Genomic DNA, 16474 nt, shown 5'->3' on the forward strand with positions numbered 1-16474 from the left:
AAAATAAGAGGGATGTGCTAGGCAGGGCGGAAGGCCGAGACATGCACTGAACTCTCAGCTAATGCTTTAGTAGAAGGCGAAAGCAAACAGCCCCCTTCTGCAATATTTAGGCATGTCAAAAGCAAGGTGATTCAGCTAAAACAACTTAAACTGATTACAGGACTAAGATAGCGTCTTCCTGATAGGAATTCTGGCTGCTTGCATGTGTAGCTATCAAGGAAGAGAGCTGTTTGCTTTCATTGTCAACTTCGTGTAGTTATTGTCTGTGTGTGTGTCCAGACAAGTCTTTAATCGACAGTGCTTGAACAAGCGATGTCTCAGACTGAAGCCAATGTTTCGACAAGCAGGCTGTGTTTGTCAGTTGTGGCCTTGATCAGGGCGACTCCCCTTGTTGAAACATTAGCTCCACGCTGAGACAGCCCTTGTTTAAGCACAATTGATTAGTACTACCTGTGCTTGCATGTGAGTATGTACATGTATTATTTCCCGCTAAGATCCTCTCCACCTTATGTATACTTTTTAGCAGCTTCTTTCATGATGTGACAATGTCTACTAGCTCAATTTCCCATACGCTTTTGAATGCTTTGGCTCATGAAAATTAACTGGTGGGCTAGTTGAGTTCGTTGCAGTGCATTCCCTCAAATTTAAGCCAGCCTTGTCGACACGCTGATACTCGCGAGTTGGAGAGTTGCAATATAGGAAAGCATCCTCGAATGCAAGGTGACCCGGCAAAGGAGTCAGCAGTGGCAAAATGAGCATGAATTATAATTGCTTCTGTGACGCTACTTACACCACCTTTGTGTGATTACATCACGTTGCATTCTGCTCATTGTGAGCCCTCCTAGTATGCACAAGCCTAGGATGCACAAATGTTTTTGCCAGGTGGAATCATTGGATCCAGGTCATAAGCATAGTTTCGCATTTTATACGTTAAAAAAAAAAAAGTATGGTGGCCTGGATTTCAGTGAATATCATATACGAGTAGTGCAAATTGACAAGACTGAGAAAACATAATTGAAAATATTGTAGGAAAATATGCCAAGTCAGCGCTTTCTGTCTTATTTTTCTGTTTTATCAACCAAGGTCAATCCTGCTACAGTCGGCATCAAAATTTTGCAGATTGTGCTATCTGAAAAAGAATGAGTGACCATAAGCTTGTGAAACTATACAACACTGTCATTTGTGTATAATAAAAATTTAGATGATTAGCTGCACGTGTAATGACGCTTTACTAGTAGTACAAGAGGAACATTCTCGTTTTTATTTCAGATGGTGAAAATTAATCTAGCATCCCCCCTCCCCCCCATAGTGCACTGTGCAGCTTCTGAACATTAAATCCCACAGTTTAGCAAATATTTAAATATTGTTTTGCGCTTGCACACATAGTGTATTAGTACAGTCTGTAAATCTGTATACCAGGCTGCGTGCCTAAGCTGTGGTAATTATCAGGTGTTATCTCCAGTTCATAAACTTTTGAAGCCGACCGTAGACTGCTTTTAACATGAACTTTTAGCTATGCGACGTTGCAACTGTCTCTGGAATACTTTCACAATGAAGCTTATCGCATGAAACTCTCAACTTTAGAAGTAGCTTGCTACTGTGTACCGACTAGTCATCTTCTTTCATGGTTGATGCATAATGCAAAGCGAATAAATTATGACAGACATCCATGTTTGCTGCCCATTATAGTTTTAACTGTTTCTTAGTAATGCACAGTACTAGGCTAGTTGGTTCATACTTTACAGTTTGTGTCATGCTAATAAGCACAACACCACAGTGAAGAAGGCGGGACAAGCGCGAAAGGACGAGCATGACTCCTGTCTGGTTCCGTGCGGTGCCGTCCCTGTTAATGGGATACAATTTATAGAGTTCTAACTGCTGGCTGCAGCTGTGCAGTCTCAAGCTGGATTTGCTTTGGCCTGCACCGATGTGCTGACGCTGTGCTGACGCTGTGCTGACGCTGTGCTGACGCTGTGCTGTTTGCTCGCAGTTCATAGACATGCCAGACAGCCCCATGGTGGTGCCACTCAAGAACTTGGCCTCCAAAGTTCTCTTTGCCCTCAGCCTCAACAACTTCAACGCCGTCTTCAACCGCATCTCTGGCAGGCAAGTGGAGTGCATTCCTTTTTTTTATCAATCTTCAGGCTAACCTTTGCTCTTTTTGTCTCATTAGTGCTGTGTCACTGTATATATGTAGTCATATCATAAGAATCCAACAAACAATGACACCAAGGACAACACAGGGGAAATTACTTGTGCTTACTAATTGAAATAAAGAAATTATAAATTAATGGGATTGAAGGTTCATGAAAAAACAGCTTGCCGCAGGTGGGGAACGATCCCACGTCTTTGCATTACACGTGCGATGCTCTACCAATTGAGTGCGTGCGTCGCACACGTAATGCGAAGATGTGGGATCGTTCCCCACCTGCAGCAAGTTATTTTTTCATCCACCTTCAATCCCATTAATTTATAATTACTTTATTTCGATCAGTAAGCACAAGTAATTTCCCCTGTGTTGTCTTTGGTGTCTTTTCAGTGGCTTCTTATGATATTGTTACGGAAGGATGAAAGAACAGAGAGAGGAAGAAGATCGCGAGACGCTGGCTGCTGCGTGTTGCACTAGTCAGCCATTTTAACCCCATTGACTCTGCTTGTATATACATTGTAAATGCAGTCTTATACTCTCAACGTCCCCGTAACGTATTGGTGGGAGGTGCGGGGTACCACAGCTGGAAACAGAGCACCGCATAGCACGTCGCGTCACCGTCCTCGCCATGAATGATGGTGAGCACTCGGAATCAACGTTGTTGCCGCCTCCAATGTCACCGTCGCCCGATACGTCGCTGTCCACTTTGGTTGGGGTTGTGCAACCCAAGGATCCCGGAACATTCTGCGGGTCTGATGCCGCTGATGTTGAAGAGTGGGTGGCTATGTACGAACGTGTGAGTGGAATCAACAGATGGGACCCTACGCTTATGCTAGCTAACCTGTTGTTCTACCTAAGAGGCACGGCAGAGGTTTGGTTCGAGAACCATGAAGAGGAGCTGACTAGCTGGGACCAGTGCAAAGAGAAGTTAACAGAGTTGTTTGGCAAACCAGCTGGCCGTAAAATTGCTGCAAAGCAGGAACTGGTATCTCGTGCCGAATCCCCCACAGAGTCCTGTGCTTCGTATATCCAGGATGTGCTGGAGCTTTGCCGTAAAGCCACTCACGACATGACAGAATCTGAGAAGGTAGGGCATGTGCTCAAGGGAATTGCTGACGACGCCTTTAATCTACTCATGTGCAAAAGCTGCTCTCCAGTTGATGCTATCATCAAAGAGTGCCGACAATTCGAGCAGGCCAAAAGCCAACGCGTCCTGCACCCTTTCACCAGACTTCCCAATACTACCGCAACATCGACATGTGAAGATCAGCCCGCACAACAGCATGCGTCGCCATCAGAGGTCGTGGTGCAGATCGTTTGATGTGAACTGGACGCAATGGTGCCCGCAGCTTTCTGTTCGCGTACCCCTGATGCTACCCCTTTTTCAGTTCCCCTCATGCAAGCCATCGTTCGACGGGAACTAGAAAACTTTGGCCTACATTTTGTCTGTGCTGTCCCCAACCCCAGAGCCAACGAACGCCCTTCTACAATTTTCGCTCCACCCCGACGCTTCTCTCCGCGTTATCGCAACCCGAGTGAGTGGAGAACCACGGACGACCAGCCGATATGTTTCACCTGTCGCCGCATTGGTCATGTCACCCGATATTGTCGAAACTCGTGGCCCTCAATCCTCGCACGCCGACCAACCTGAGCCGTTTTGATGGAAATGCCCGCAATGTTTCGCCCACTGCCAAGTTTAACAGCGCCGCCAACTCTGCTAGGAACATGGGGTACAGTCGCTCACCATCGCCGCGCAGACACCAGTCTGTCTCACCGCAAACGCATCGCCCATCTTCCCGTTTGCCGCAGCCACGTCGCCTTTCGTCCCCTGTGGCTTTTGGCTGCACCCTTTCCGAAAACCAAGAAATGCAGCCCTCGGAGGTGGTGCTGCATTGCGAACTACTGACGTAATAGCTCTGCGGAAACCCGCAAGGTGGAGAGAAGTAATTATTGAGGGAAAATCATACATGGTTTCCTTTGTAGCAATTGCTACGAATGGGTGGATGTCTGATTTTCCCTTAATAATTACTTCTCTCCACCTTGCGGGTTTCCGCAGAACTATTACATCAAACTCTCGCCTTTGCTTCATGTTGTCGACAAATTCAGCTTCGCCCTGCCATCTGCTAGCCGCCTGGTTAGCTCAGATGGCAGAGCGGCTGCCCCGGAATTGCGGTGGTCCTGGGTTCGAGTCCCGGACCAGGACAAATTTTTCTTCAACTGTGAGGCTTTTCTTTCGAGGAACCCGTATGGGTTTCCTTTGTAGCAATTGCTACGAATGGGTGGATGTCTGATTTTCCCTCAATAATTGCCAACTACTGCAGAAGATCCTCTGTCTGTGCCCACAAAGAGAGGCCTAATTGATGTTAAAATAGATGGCGTACCTGTCCAAGCACTCGTTGACACTGGAGCCCACGTTTCTGTGATGAGTGCTAGCTTACGTAGACATTTAAAAGTCCTTACCCTAGCAGCTGCCAGAGTGCTTCGTGTTGCCGACGGCGGCATGCTAGTTGTGCTTGGAATGTGTACTGCGCACATAAGTATAGCTGGCCGCCCTACTTCTGTTCTCTTTGCTGTGATCGACAACTGCCCTCATGACATTATCTTTGGATTGGACTTTTTATCCGATCATTCCGCTCTCATCGACTGCACAACCGGCGTTCTTCAGTTGGAACTGCCTCAAGTCGCCCATGCTCTGAGCACCGCTCCACCGCACTTGTGTTTGCTTCAAGATGTGTGTCTGTCACCTGAGGCAGTCACTTACATCGCTTTGACTGCACAGCCACAGATTCCTGACGGTGAATATGTCCCTCGCCCCATCATCGACGTGCTTTTGAACCGGAATGTTGCTCTTCCGCATACGCTGGTGTTTACTAACAACAATGTCAGTCTTCCGCCTCTGAATTTCAGCCTGTGCCCTCAAGTGCTTCCAGCCGGCATGTCCTTGGCCAGCGTTTCGAATACTTCCGAATTTGACATTGAAAGTCTGAATGCTGAGAGCGGTATCTTAGCACCAATTGCAGCTCACCGCTTTGGTTTCTTAATGGATGACTTGCCGAAGATGATTGCACCTGACCTCACTTCTGCACAGGCCATGGACATACGTCTCCTCCTCGAAACGTACCTTGACATATTTTGTTTCGGCAACAGGCCTTTAAGACAAACATCTGTTGTTCGCCACCGTATCAACACTGGAGACACGAATCCTATTCGTCAGCGTCCCTATCGTGTATCGCATGCTGAACGTCGAGTAATCCAATCAGAAGTGGACAAAATGCTCCGCAAAGGGGTTATCGAGCCCTCTGCTAGCCCTTGGGCTTCGCCTGTCGTCGTTGTGAAAAAGAAAGAAGGTACTTGACGTTTTTGCGTCGAAAATCGCCACTTAAACAAGATCACGCGAAAAGACATCTACCCACTTACCACGCATCGATGGCGCTTTGGACTGCTTGCACGAAGCTAAATACTTCTCGTGCATCGATCTTTGATTCGGCTACTGGCAGATTTCATTTGATGAGATGGACCGTGAGAAGATGGCTTTCATCGCACCTGATGGTTTATATCAGTTCAAAGTCGTGCCCTTTGGCCTATGCAATGCTCTTGCGACGAACGTATGATGGACTCTCTTCTGTGAGGCTACAAATGGATCACCTATCTCTGTTACCTTGACAACATTATTGTTTTTTCCCCCACATTCGGCAGCCACCTTACCTGACTCGCTGCCATTCTTGCGGTCTTCCAAAAAGCCAGCCTCCAACTGAACTCCACGAAGTGTCAATTAGGGCGCCGTCAGATTGCTGTGTTGGGACACCTCGTTGACGCATCCGGTGTCCAACCAGATCCGGAAAAAGTTTGCACCGTACCCAGTTTCCCTGTGCCACGTTCTACTTTTGATGTGCGCTGCTTCGTCGGCCTGTGTTCTTACTTTTGCCGTTTCGTCAAAAACTTTGCCGACGTTGCTCGGCCTTTGACAGATCTTCTAAAGAAGAACTCGCCATTCTCATGGGGCCCGGAGCAGGCTCACGCATTCGCCGCTCACATCAGGTTTCTGACCACCCCTCCCATACTTGCCCACTTTGATCCATCTGCACCGACTGACGTCCACACTGACGCAAGTGGCCACGGCATCGGTGCTGTTCTTGCCCAACAGCAGAATGGTACCGAGTGCATGATAGCTTACGCCAGCCACCTGTTGTCACCTGCCGCGAGAAATTATTCCATCTCAGAGCAGGAGTGCTTGGCTTTAGTTTGGGCTGTCGCCAAGTTCCAACCATATTTGTACGGCCGTAAGTTTTCGGTCATCACGGACCACCACGCACTCTGCTGGCTGTCTTCCCTCTGGGACCTGACTGGACCGCTTGGTCGCTGGGCTTTGTGGCTCCAGGAATTCTCATTTAGTGTCCATTACAAGACTGGACGCCTTCACAAGGACGCTGACTGCCTCTCGCGTCACCCCGTGGATCCTCCCGATCCTGTTGCGCATGATCCGGTGACCTGCGTGATGGCTTTGACTGACATGACCAACATGCGCGCTGAACAACAACGTGACACATCCTTATAGTTTATCATCGCCGGAGTGCAATCTGGCAGCACCGACGGCACATGCCGCATGTTCTTGCTGCACGACCTCATCCTCTACGGCCACAATATCAACCCTGACGGCCCTGAGTTGCTGCTTGTCCTTCCTCGTTCCTCGTTCCCTGTCCTTCCTCGTTCCTGTGTGTGTCAGATGTGCCTTCTATTGTCCTTGTCAAGCTTGCGCTATAACAAAATAAGAGATGCGACCCACCATTCTCGAACAACTTCTCGATGCACCGACGGCGGGACACTTTGGACTTTTGCGTACATACGACCGCGTATGAAGCCGGTTCTTCTGGCCGGGCCTTTACTGCTCTGTGTGTCGTTATGTCGCAACTTGTGAATTGTGTCAGCGCTGGAAGAAACCGCCCCTGCCACTTGTCGCCCGACTCCATCCAATTGAAGTTCCCTCTGAATCATTCTTTCTCGTAGGCCTTGACCTGCTTGGCCCTTTTCTGACGATGACTAAAGGGAATAAGTGGATCGTTGTCGCTACTGATTACGCGACACGCTACACGATAACAAAGGCATTGCCAACTAGTTGCGCAACTGACGTCGCCGATTTTCTCCGTCATGTTTCTCCTTCATGTTTTCTCCTTCATTATGTTTTTTCACTTGTATATTCATGCCTTTTACATTTTTTTTTTATATTGTTCTCTCAACAAATCTTGAATTTGAAATGTTTTTCTAAATATTATACTATGTCACTTTTAAGTCTAATATTTCTTTATGCTTGAAAGACCATGTAATTAGTTACATTTTGATATATGTTACAACAATATAGCACAATGACTATTTGTAATATAACATAATTTCTGACACCCATCAGAATTGCCTGTTTCTTCTACGGTCCCGAAAGTGTTGAAGTGATAATAGGATTTCAGCGCACCGTCATTTCAGCCTCAGAGTGGGGAAATTACGCCATGCAGCCACTCCCAAATCAACTGCCGCTCTAACGAAATGCAGCACTGCAGATAGGTGGCTGAATGCATGGCCTCCAATATTCTTGCTCTCATTCCGACAGTCATAGAGGCCCTGCATTTCTTTGTGAGATCACCCTTTAAACTACTGGGGTAGCATAGAGCCACCTTTGGCACCCTAGTTTGAGGTGGCTTTCGGTCCTAGTGTGCTCACTGTCATATGGAATCTGGCAACAGCACAGTTTCAGAAGGACAGGCTTTATTGCTTATAGCGATTGCAGTTACTTACTAATATTGTTTGTAGTGGTAGTGACAAACATACGATGAAATCTGTCAGGCAGTTCAGATAACTGGTGTCAAGTTTGACACTTCTTCCTTTCCTTTGCTTGGCTCATGGTTGTTACTGCTACCGATCCATTATTAACAACAGCACAATAAACAGGAAAGGAGAAAGATGGAAGAATGACATGAACACTGCACTGACAATCAACTAACAAATTTATTCGTGTCGCTGCCCCTTTTTACAGCTTATGTGCTTCTGCATGACACATGTTCGTCAAATACAAAGGAGCAACACATGAAAAAAGTAAATAAACAGGGAGAAGAAAAAAAAATTCACTCAAGCAAGAAATCATCGATTCACACTTACTTCTTCTTCATTCCAGCAGTGTCATTTCAGCATTAATGAGGGCAACAGATGGCTGGCTGACGCATCTCACCTCCTTCTTTTTAATGAAAAACGCTTCCATAATTCCTTGTGCCACTGGGTCACGGTGCCAGTACAGTACTTGCACCCTCTTGAATTGTGACTGGATCTTGCAGCCCCGGCAGTGTGCTGCCAAGTTCGAGTGCGTTGTTGCCATGAAATTGTAATAAATGGCATGGGCTTATTAAAGGACCACTGACACCAAGATTTTAAACTCGAGGCATTTGCCTTGTTTGATTGTCCTGCATACATAGGTAGATCTGACAGTGTATTAACGGTGAACAGATGGTTTTAAAGTAAACGGGAATGCGCGTCTGAGTTGGCAGTGCCTCGCAACATTGTCATCAATGTGACCCAGTATGTACCATCTACTGCAGGCAACGAATTTCTACCAACAGGATGTGGAACAAACAACTTGCACAGACTGTGTGAGATCTGTAACAACGGCACCGGTGATGGGCCGGTCATTCACCTGTTATTTGACAATCCATCACTGCAGCTGAGGCGTTCTTGTCTTATCACTGCTTAGGGAGGCATAAAAGTCGACTACAGTTAGTTTCTGAGATGAAATAGTTACTAATAAATAATAGTTAAACTGAGCAGCGATTTGGGTGAGTTGCAACTGTTCACTCGTGATAGCAGTCAGTACACTATGCAAAACAAGGAACAACCAAGAATGTGTCCTTGTTACATACTTGTTTTTCTGGCCCTTGTTTTGTGTAGTGTGCTGACTGTCATCATGACTAATTAATAAAGTTATGTTAAAAGTGTGCCTTATTTTCAGTATTTTTTTTAATACGGATACCATTAGTTTTGCAAAAAGGAAATTTTTTTTCAACAACTAGAGGTGCGAAAAGAAGGCAAGTTTATTGCACTACAAATAATGTACAGGAAAATTATGCTTTGGGGTCAACAAAATTCTCTAGTACAACACATTTGCTTATACAGTATCATAACTGCAGTTATTTAATGTTGTCATAAAGAAAGAATAGCTGCCTGACATGCTCCACAAGCAGTGACACCCTCCTGCATATCGTAATTTCTTCGGACAACGAAAATAGCCGCTCACTAGTCACACTAGTGTCTGTTATCGCAGGTATCTCTTCACGAGCCAAGCCAACACTGGGTGCCATGCTTACACTACCGCTCACATGGATCTTCTTCTTGGTCTGAAATTTCATCATGCACACATCTTTCAACCTGTCCTTGTGACAGTGAAAATTGCTGCCGCAAGCAAGTCAAAATCGCTGCTGGTTGAGGAGCTTATCAGTCTTTCCACAGTGGTGACGTGGAAGGAGCCTCTTCAGGAACTTTCGATGTTGAGGACATATATGTGTTCCTTGGTGTTTAAATTTTCATTGTTTCTTCGAAAGCCAAGTTTTAACCCAGTTTGCCATTCAAGCATCCTGGGGGTACACTTCTTTAGAGTGAGGGTCTAAAGATATTGTAAGGCTTTCTACCTGGTCAAATTTGTAGTTTGGACACCGTGTTTTTAGGCACTTAGCCGGGTTAGTAGCAGATACAGAGGTTTACTTGCTGGCTGGTTTTTTCAAAACACACAAAGAGGCAGTACAGTGTGGGTACTTGAGCTGATACCGTCAGGTAACCCAAGCGCCAGCAGTGGTCCCGTGACAGTGCCCCCTTAGTATTACTTTTGATATGGTTCACTGCATGGCACATGCTTCACTGCAATACAGTCTGTATGCTTCGCTGCATAACACTCCGCATAACACGATGGCGAAGCTGACTTGCAAAACCGGCAATGGCAATTATTGGGGGGCTTGAATATATTGAATACTCAAAGTGTTTTCTTTCAAACAGGATCAATTGCCAACCATTTCGAATATCTGCATGTCTCTAGAGGGCTGTTTAGAAGGAATTCTTTCTTTGAGCTTATAGTGGCTGCCATGAGAACCCTAATTTACAGCAACTTAACTTTCTTATTTAGCAGCTTGAACATTCTCTCTGAAAATTTTCCCACATAATTATCACACCTCCAAACTTCGCATCAATGTTTCACGGGAAAGAAGTGGGAGCCTTATGCGAGTAAATATGGTACTACTGAGTGGGTACGTCCCATGCTTGTTCAAGGACCAACTGACCGATAGGCATTCTCCTCTGCAGGCTTCATGAGCTGTCCAACGCCAACGAGGAGACCACAGACTTCAGTGACATTGAGCTCATCCAGCACATCAATGTCGATGTGACCAGGCTAATCAAGCTACTCAATGGTGAGCAGCTGCACATTTATGGTCTCGTCACTGTTCACTTTGTCCCTGCAATAACCTTGCCTGTTTTCCTTCTCTTGTGTGCAGAGATCTACTCTAAGTTCCGGTCACTGCGCAAGAACGCCCATCTCTGCCTCATGAGCAACTTAGAAAAGGTAAGGGGTCCTTTGTGACAGGAGTCAATTCTTGCAGTATGCTCAGCTGACGTGCACTCATTCTGCCACATAACATCGTGCCTGTTGGAAATAGGCAGCACTAAATACTGTCAACTGGGTCAGTTGGTATGGTGTTTACCCAGGGTAATAAGCAGGACAGGATGTGTAGCCCTCTCGTTCCTTTTTGTCTACATCATATCATGCTTTTTTGCAAACTGTAGAAAAGCACGCTTTTTGTTTTCATGTTGGGCACTCTGAGAAAAGTTTTTTTCCGCATGCTTGAGTATGTAGTTTTGAATTATTGCAGCTCCAGTTTTTTTATTTTTCATTCCTGACGTTTCACGAGTCATCATTGTTAGCTTTCTTTGTATCTCTTTCTTTGTTTTGTTTGGCATGCAAATTCACTGATGTTACTGAGCTGTAACATATTCTTGGTTTGTAGTGTGACATGACACAGATGCGGACTAGAAGACAAGACGAGTGCTAACTCTCAAATAAATCTAAACTAAATGTGTTAGCCATGTGTCCCCTATTGTACCTCGTAACATTGGTATAGTTAATCAGATTCCACTCTAGTGGACAAAGCAGCAGGTGCCTCAATATCAGACTGGAGGAACACAAACAATCACTTAACAACCCTAATACCTCACATCAAGCGTCGCAGTGTTTTAATTGCATTTGTAAACCTTTGTTTGAGGACAGAAAAGTCCTTTTAAGACACGGATGCCAAACCACATGCAAAATAATTGAGGCATTTCACATAAAAAGATTATGAGAGGCTTGCGTCAGCCAAGCATCAACATCACTGTTGGAAAGCAAATTTCAGTATCTTCTCAGCACATGTGTCAATCTCAAGTAGTGCATTTTCTAGTTTGGTTTTTATGGCTTCCCTATCTTCTGATATGTTTAACTTATAGTCTTTAGACCTTTTTGTGTTTGTTTGCTGCAGTTTTTCAGTCACTTATACATGCTGATAGTTTTAATAAAGATTTAGTTGAGAGTTAGCACTCGTCCTGTCTTCTAGTCTGTGTCACTTAGCGCTACATACCAAGAATATGTCACCACGCCAATTCGCCCAGCTGTTCATCCTTTTGCATTATTGAGCTGCTCATAGTTAAATGCAGCGGCAAACAAGACAGCAAAATCCCAAACAGACTCAAATATTTCAAATCTTGTATTGGGTGAATGTGGTCAAGGGTGGGCAAGAAAAGTGTGATGTCTCAAGTACTTTCTCTCTTTCCTTAACTGTTCTGAGTTAATAAATTAAGGTTGAGACAATTGATGCCGCACGTACGGTATGGTGCACATTTTTTTAGAGAACGTGCAGCTTGAGAGCTTTTCCAAAAAACGTGTTTTCTAGATGTGTATAATTCTTGCATGTACTCCTCAGGGTGTTTTTTCCAAGTTGGTTAGTTGCTTGGTGTTTGTCTGTTTATGTGAATTTAAATACTGGCCTTATATCATTGCATGCTACATATTGAGGCAGAACTCCTGGTACTCCTTTACTTTGTATTTGTTATGTATATTCCACTGTGAAATAATGCTTGTATGGTACTGCAGGTTTTCTTTCTATAAGAAAGAAATGGATGAATGAAAGAAAGAAACAAAATTTTTTTCTTTAAATAAGGCTTTTTCATTGGCAGAAATGGAGCACCTACTTGTTGAGCACCTGTTGAGCCCGAACAGCTGTGGAGTAGCTGAGACAGCTGTACCGAAATTGTCGTAGTAGGCTGGAACTGGTTCAGGCCATGCACTCTCTTGCTTCCTTGCTCTGGAAATGCGGCTTGCATTTCAGTTGTGTACAGTCGACCAAAAAAGTTTACGGACCACGGCATCTCAGAAAATTCAAAATATACGAGCAGCCTTTAAAAGCAGCGAGTAAAATTGTGCATCACAATGTTGTCCGCATATGCCACAAAAGGCTATAAGTGGGAATAACAGGCTGTATTTTGAGACTGAGGAGATATTCAGCTTTGTGTCAGATCTCTTGGTCCGTAAACTTTTTTGGTCGACTGTACATCTTCAGGCGTTGCAACATGCTGGAAAGAGATGCAAGCCGACAGAGTCAGTTGGCTAGTCTGAATCTGCCTTCGGAATTTGATGGAAGAGACAGCACACTCTGCGCTGCCTGGAGTTGACCTGTCCGCTGTTGCTTGCAGGCAATCTGGAATTGGATGGACACCTATCCGCACGAGTTTATGGAGCTACAGAACAAGCCCAACGATGAGCTGGCAGGTCAGCATCACCATTCCTTTCCTATGCTCCTTTTGTTCTGCCATCGGGGCATTCAGTTAACATAGAAACCAGTCTGGGTTGTAAGTGCAAAGAGACTTCATCATAACTAAATAATTGAAGTACGCATTTCCATTTTATCTTGCAATTATGCTAACTCACCTGTGTTTTCACATGAAACCTTTTCGTTTCTTCCTTTCTTTTTCTGTGACAGTCTTGAAAAAATAAGTTAGGCTGGTAGCAAAAAGCTTCACTGGGTCCAGGATCAGCCCTGTGCACTGCCTGTGCAAATGTCTGGCCCAGGAACTGCATTCGTTGCTCAAGAAGCATTTTCAATGGGATGCATACATATTGCTACCACATTGTCGTGTTAGTCCTGCAAAATGTGCTGGCGCTGAATGTTCTATATGTGACACGTACACATGCCCATTAGTAGTGCACAGTTTAATAATAAAGCATTTGCATTGCCTCATTTGCATAGGCAGGCAGTGTGATATGACTGGAGCAATCACAAATGTGCTCGTAGAGGAAGCAGTGATGTTGACTTAAGAAACGTTGCCCTATGGCCTACACTGTACTCTCACACTTTGGTAAACACCACTCTTCTTCATTTATCCTCTTCATTTGTGCCGACATTGAAAAGAACAGCAAATAACCTCTTCTTTTTTCTTTTTGTCTTAATTCTATGGCATAAGGTGCGTGTTTTCTTGCCTCGCAGCTTCCCACCAAGTACTTGGGTGTGTACTTGGAAGGTGCAGTAACATCTTGTTGCCATCCTTTTCTGCAGATGCGTGCGACCGCATGTTTGATGTGCTGGACAGCTTTGCAGAGAACAACAAGCGGCGAGCCCAGGCCTGGCCCCTGCAGATCATGCTGCTGGTCCTGTGCCCTGTGAGTGATTGGCTGCCTGCGTTGCTGTTGCTTGCTCCTACCTATTGCAGCACCTCGCCTTTGGTCTTTACTCCTCCAACGGAAAATATAGCTCACCTCATCAACTTTGTGTAGTGTAGCAAATGGTATTGGCTGGTATCAGTGAACCTGAAAAGAAGCACAGAAGGGCTTCTCCTCCATAACTCAACTTGGATCGCCGTCCATGTGACGCCGACTGAATAGAATAATCACTGAAGGATTAGTAGTGCCCTCCTCCTTTCTCTGGAACAGAGAGCGAGAGAAAATTATATATAAATATGTATTGCTGAAATGCCGCACCTCTACTGCGATGAAGGCTGACTTACCTAATTTTATTTTAAAAGCAGGTGTGAGACTGAACAAGAAGACAAAGATTGAAGACAATAATGCTTATGTATATGTGAGAACAATAAAACCCACACATAGCACTCAATATATATATATATGTGTAGTTTGAAGAATGGAAGCACGTAGGAAAAATAACGACTTTACTGACCTTTCAGCCTCAGCCGTGGGACCGGCCTCTGATGAAGGCGGGTTCCGTGGCCGAAACATCAGTAAAGTCCTGTTATTTTTCATCTGTGTGTGTATTCTTGAACTGTTTCTTTGCTGGATCCTGGAATTCAGTGCTTCACTGATATATATATATTGTTACGAAGAGTTGCGAAAAAATGGTTTTATTTACAGGAGAATTGAATGATGATGGTAGCGTGATCGTAGCAGAGCCCGGCCTCTCTAACTCCTTGTTCTCTTCGTCTTCTCTCTTCTTGTCCGCGCCTTTCGTGTCCGTTACATTTCCCCGCATGCAGACGAAGCCCGTGGGGCGAGTCAGGATGTACAAGCAGGGTAGAAAGGCTTCAGGCGAGCAATATGAGTCAGCTGAGTTCTGCTTGATCGCCGACTATTGCACAGGAAGCGAGCTATGACGTGAGTTCGCTCAGGCGGTCCACAACTACAAATGGGCCTGAAAATTGTGACAAGAACTTTTGGCACAATCCACGCTTGCGTTGCGGTGTCCAAAGAAGGACCAAGTCACCTTTTTCTAACGATACTATCGTTAGAAACTTCTAACGATACTATCGTTATACTTCGTCGTATCGCTCTTTCGAGCGACTTTGCGAGGCCACAGTACGAAGACGAGCTATTCGATGGGCTTCTTCGGCGAGACACAATGTCTTCGATACAGAATTGTCACTGTGCAGTATGAAGGGTAAGAAAGTGTCCAGAGGGCTTCGCGGTAACCTGCATGCAGGAGATGAAATGGGCTGTAGTTCGTGGTTTCGTGTTTCGCCGTGTTGTAGGCGTAAGTGATGAACGGAAGCACGTCGTCCCAGTTCTTATGATTGGAGGAGACGTACATGGCAAGCATGTTGGTCAGTGTCCTGTTTGTCCTTTAAACGAGGCCATTGGTCTGTGGATGATACGGCGTGGAATGACGGAACTGTGAAGTGCACAAACGAAGTAACTCTTCAATGGCATCAGCAGTGAACTGGCGACCACGGTCGCTGATGATGACACTTGGTGGGCCATGACGAAGGACCACAGAACGCAGCAAGAAGACCGCCACGCAAGCAGCGGTGGAAGACGGTATGGCTGCAGTTTCTGCATACCGTGTAAGATGGTCTACGCAGACAATTATCCAACGGTTCTTGTTGTTAGATAGCGGGAATGGACCCAAAAGGTCAATGCCTACTTGCTCGAACGGCGCTGTGGTGGTCGGTCGCTTGTGATGTTGGCATGTTTCACAACTAGCAACATAGCGCTTGGTTGTTTCATACATCTTGGGCCAGTAAAAGCGTTCCTGCGTGCGGTGCAGCGTTCGTACGAAGCCGAAATGACCAGATGTCACATCGTCATGCATAGCGCGTAGAACGGCGGAGCGGAGACTCTCGGGGACAACAAGTAGAAAACGCGCTCCATGCCCGGAGTAATTAGTTTTGTAGAGCAATTTATCACGGACAGTAAAGCGACCGCTGCCTTTAGAAGTACGGGCGGCGACAAAAAGCGGATTGAGGGTAACGTAATTCCGTTGTTCTCGCTGAAAGTCTGCTGCGTCAGGGAGTGAAGAAGTAACAGCAGCGAGACAGTTGTCGAAATTCTCAGCATTGAAGTCGGTAGTCGCAAGAGGAATCCGAGAGAGGCTGTCTGCGTCACGCTGACGCAGACAGCCTCTCTCGGATTCCACTCTTGTACGATACCACAAAGTCGTATTCCTGGAGGCACAGCGCCTAACGTGCGAGGCGACCAGAGGGATCACGCAAACCGACCAGCCAGCACAAAGAATGATGGTCGGTGATAATCTTGAATGGTCTACCGTAAAGATAACACCGAAACTTTTGTATGGCGAAAATGGCTGCCAGGCATTCCTGTTCCGTAACCGTATAATTGTGTTCAGATTTGCTCAGGCAACGACTGGCATATGCGACAACATGTTCTGCGCCACTGTGACGTTGTACAAGCACCGCTCCTATCCTGATTCCACTAGCATCAGTGTGAACTTCAGTCGGGCAACATGGATCGAAGTGATGCAAGAGAGGTGCTGACGTTAGTATAAACTTCAGTTGAGGGAATGATGCGTCACACTCTGGTGTCCAATTGAAGGG

At 45.7% G+C, this 16474-nt stretch overlaps 1 protein-coding gene across 6 annotated transcripts in view; it reads left to right on the forward strand.

Annotated features, from left to right (window-relative positions):
• Positions 1 to 16474, forward strand: part of Nf1 (neurofibromin 1) — a 175105-nt gene that overhangs the window by 17937 nt on the left and 140694 nt on the right. For all 6 annotated transcript variants that reach the window (XM_065431661.1, XM_065431663.1, XM_065431662.1 and 3 more), the window contains exons 5-9: positions 1991 to 2106; positions 10472 to 10578; positions 10663 to 10730; positions 12890 to 12965; positions 13750 to 13853. In XM_065431661.1, the coding sequence (XP_065287733.1) occupies positions 1991 to 2106; positions 10472 to 10578; positions 10663 to 10730; positions 12890 to 12965; positions 13750 to 13853 (471 nt within the window). The remainder of the gene's footprint in view (positions 1 to 1990; positions 2107 to 10471; positions 10579 to 10662; positions 10731 to 12889; positions 12966 to 13749; positions 13854 to 16474) is intronic.

The sequence above is a fragment of the Dermacentor albipictus genome, chromosome 2 (assembly GCF_038994185.2).
Source record: "Dermacentor albipictus isolate Rhodes 1998 colony chromosome 2, USDA_Dalb.pri_finalv2, whole genome shotgun sequence".
In the NCBI taxonomy this organism is placed as follows: Eukaryota; Metazoa; Arthropoda; class Arachnida; order Ixodida; family Ixodidae; genus Dermacentor; species Dermacentor albipictus.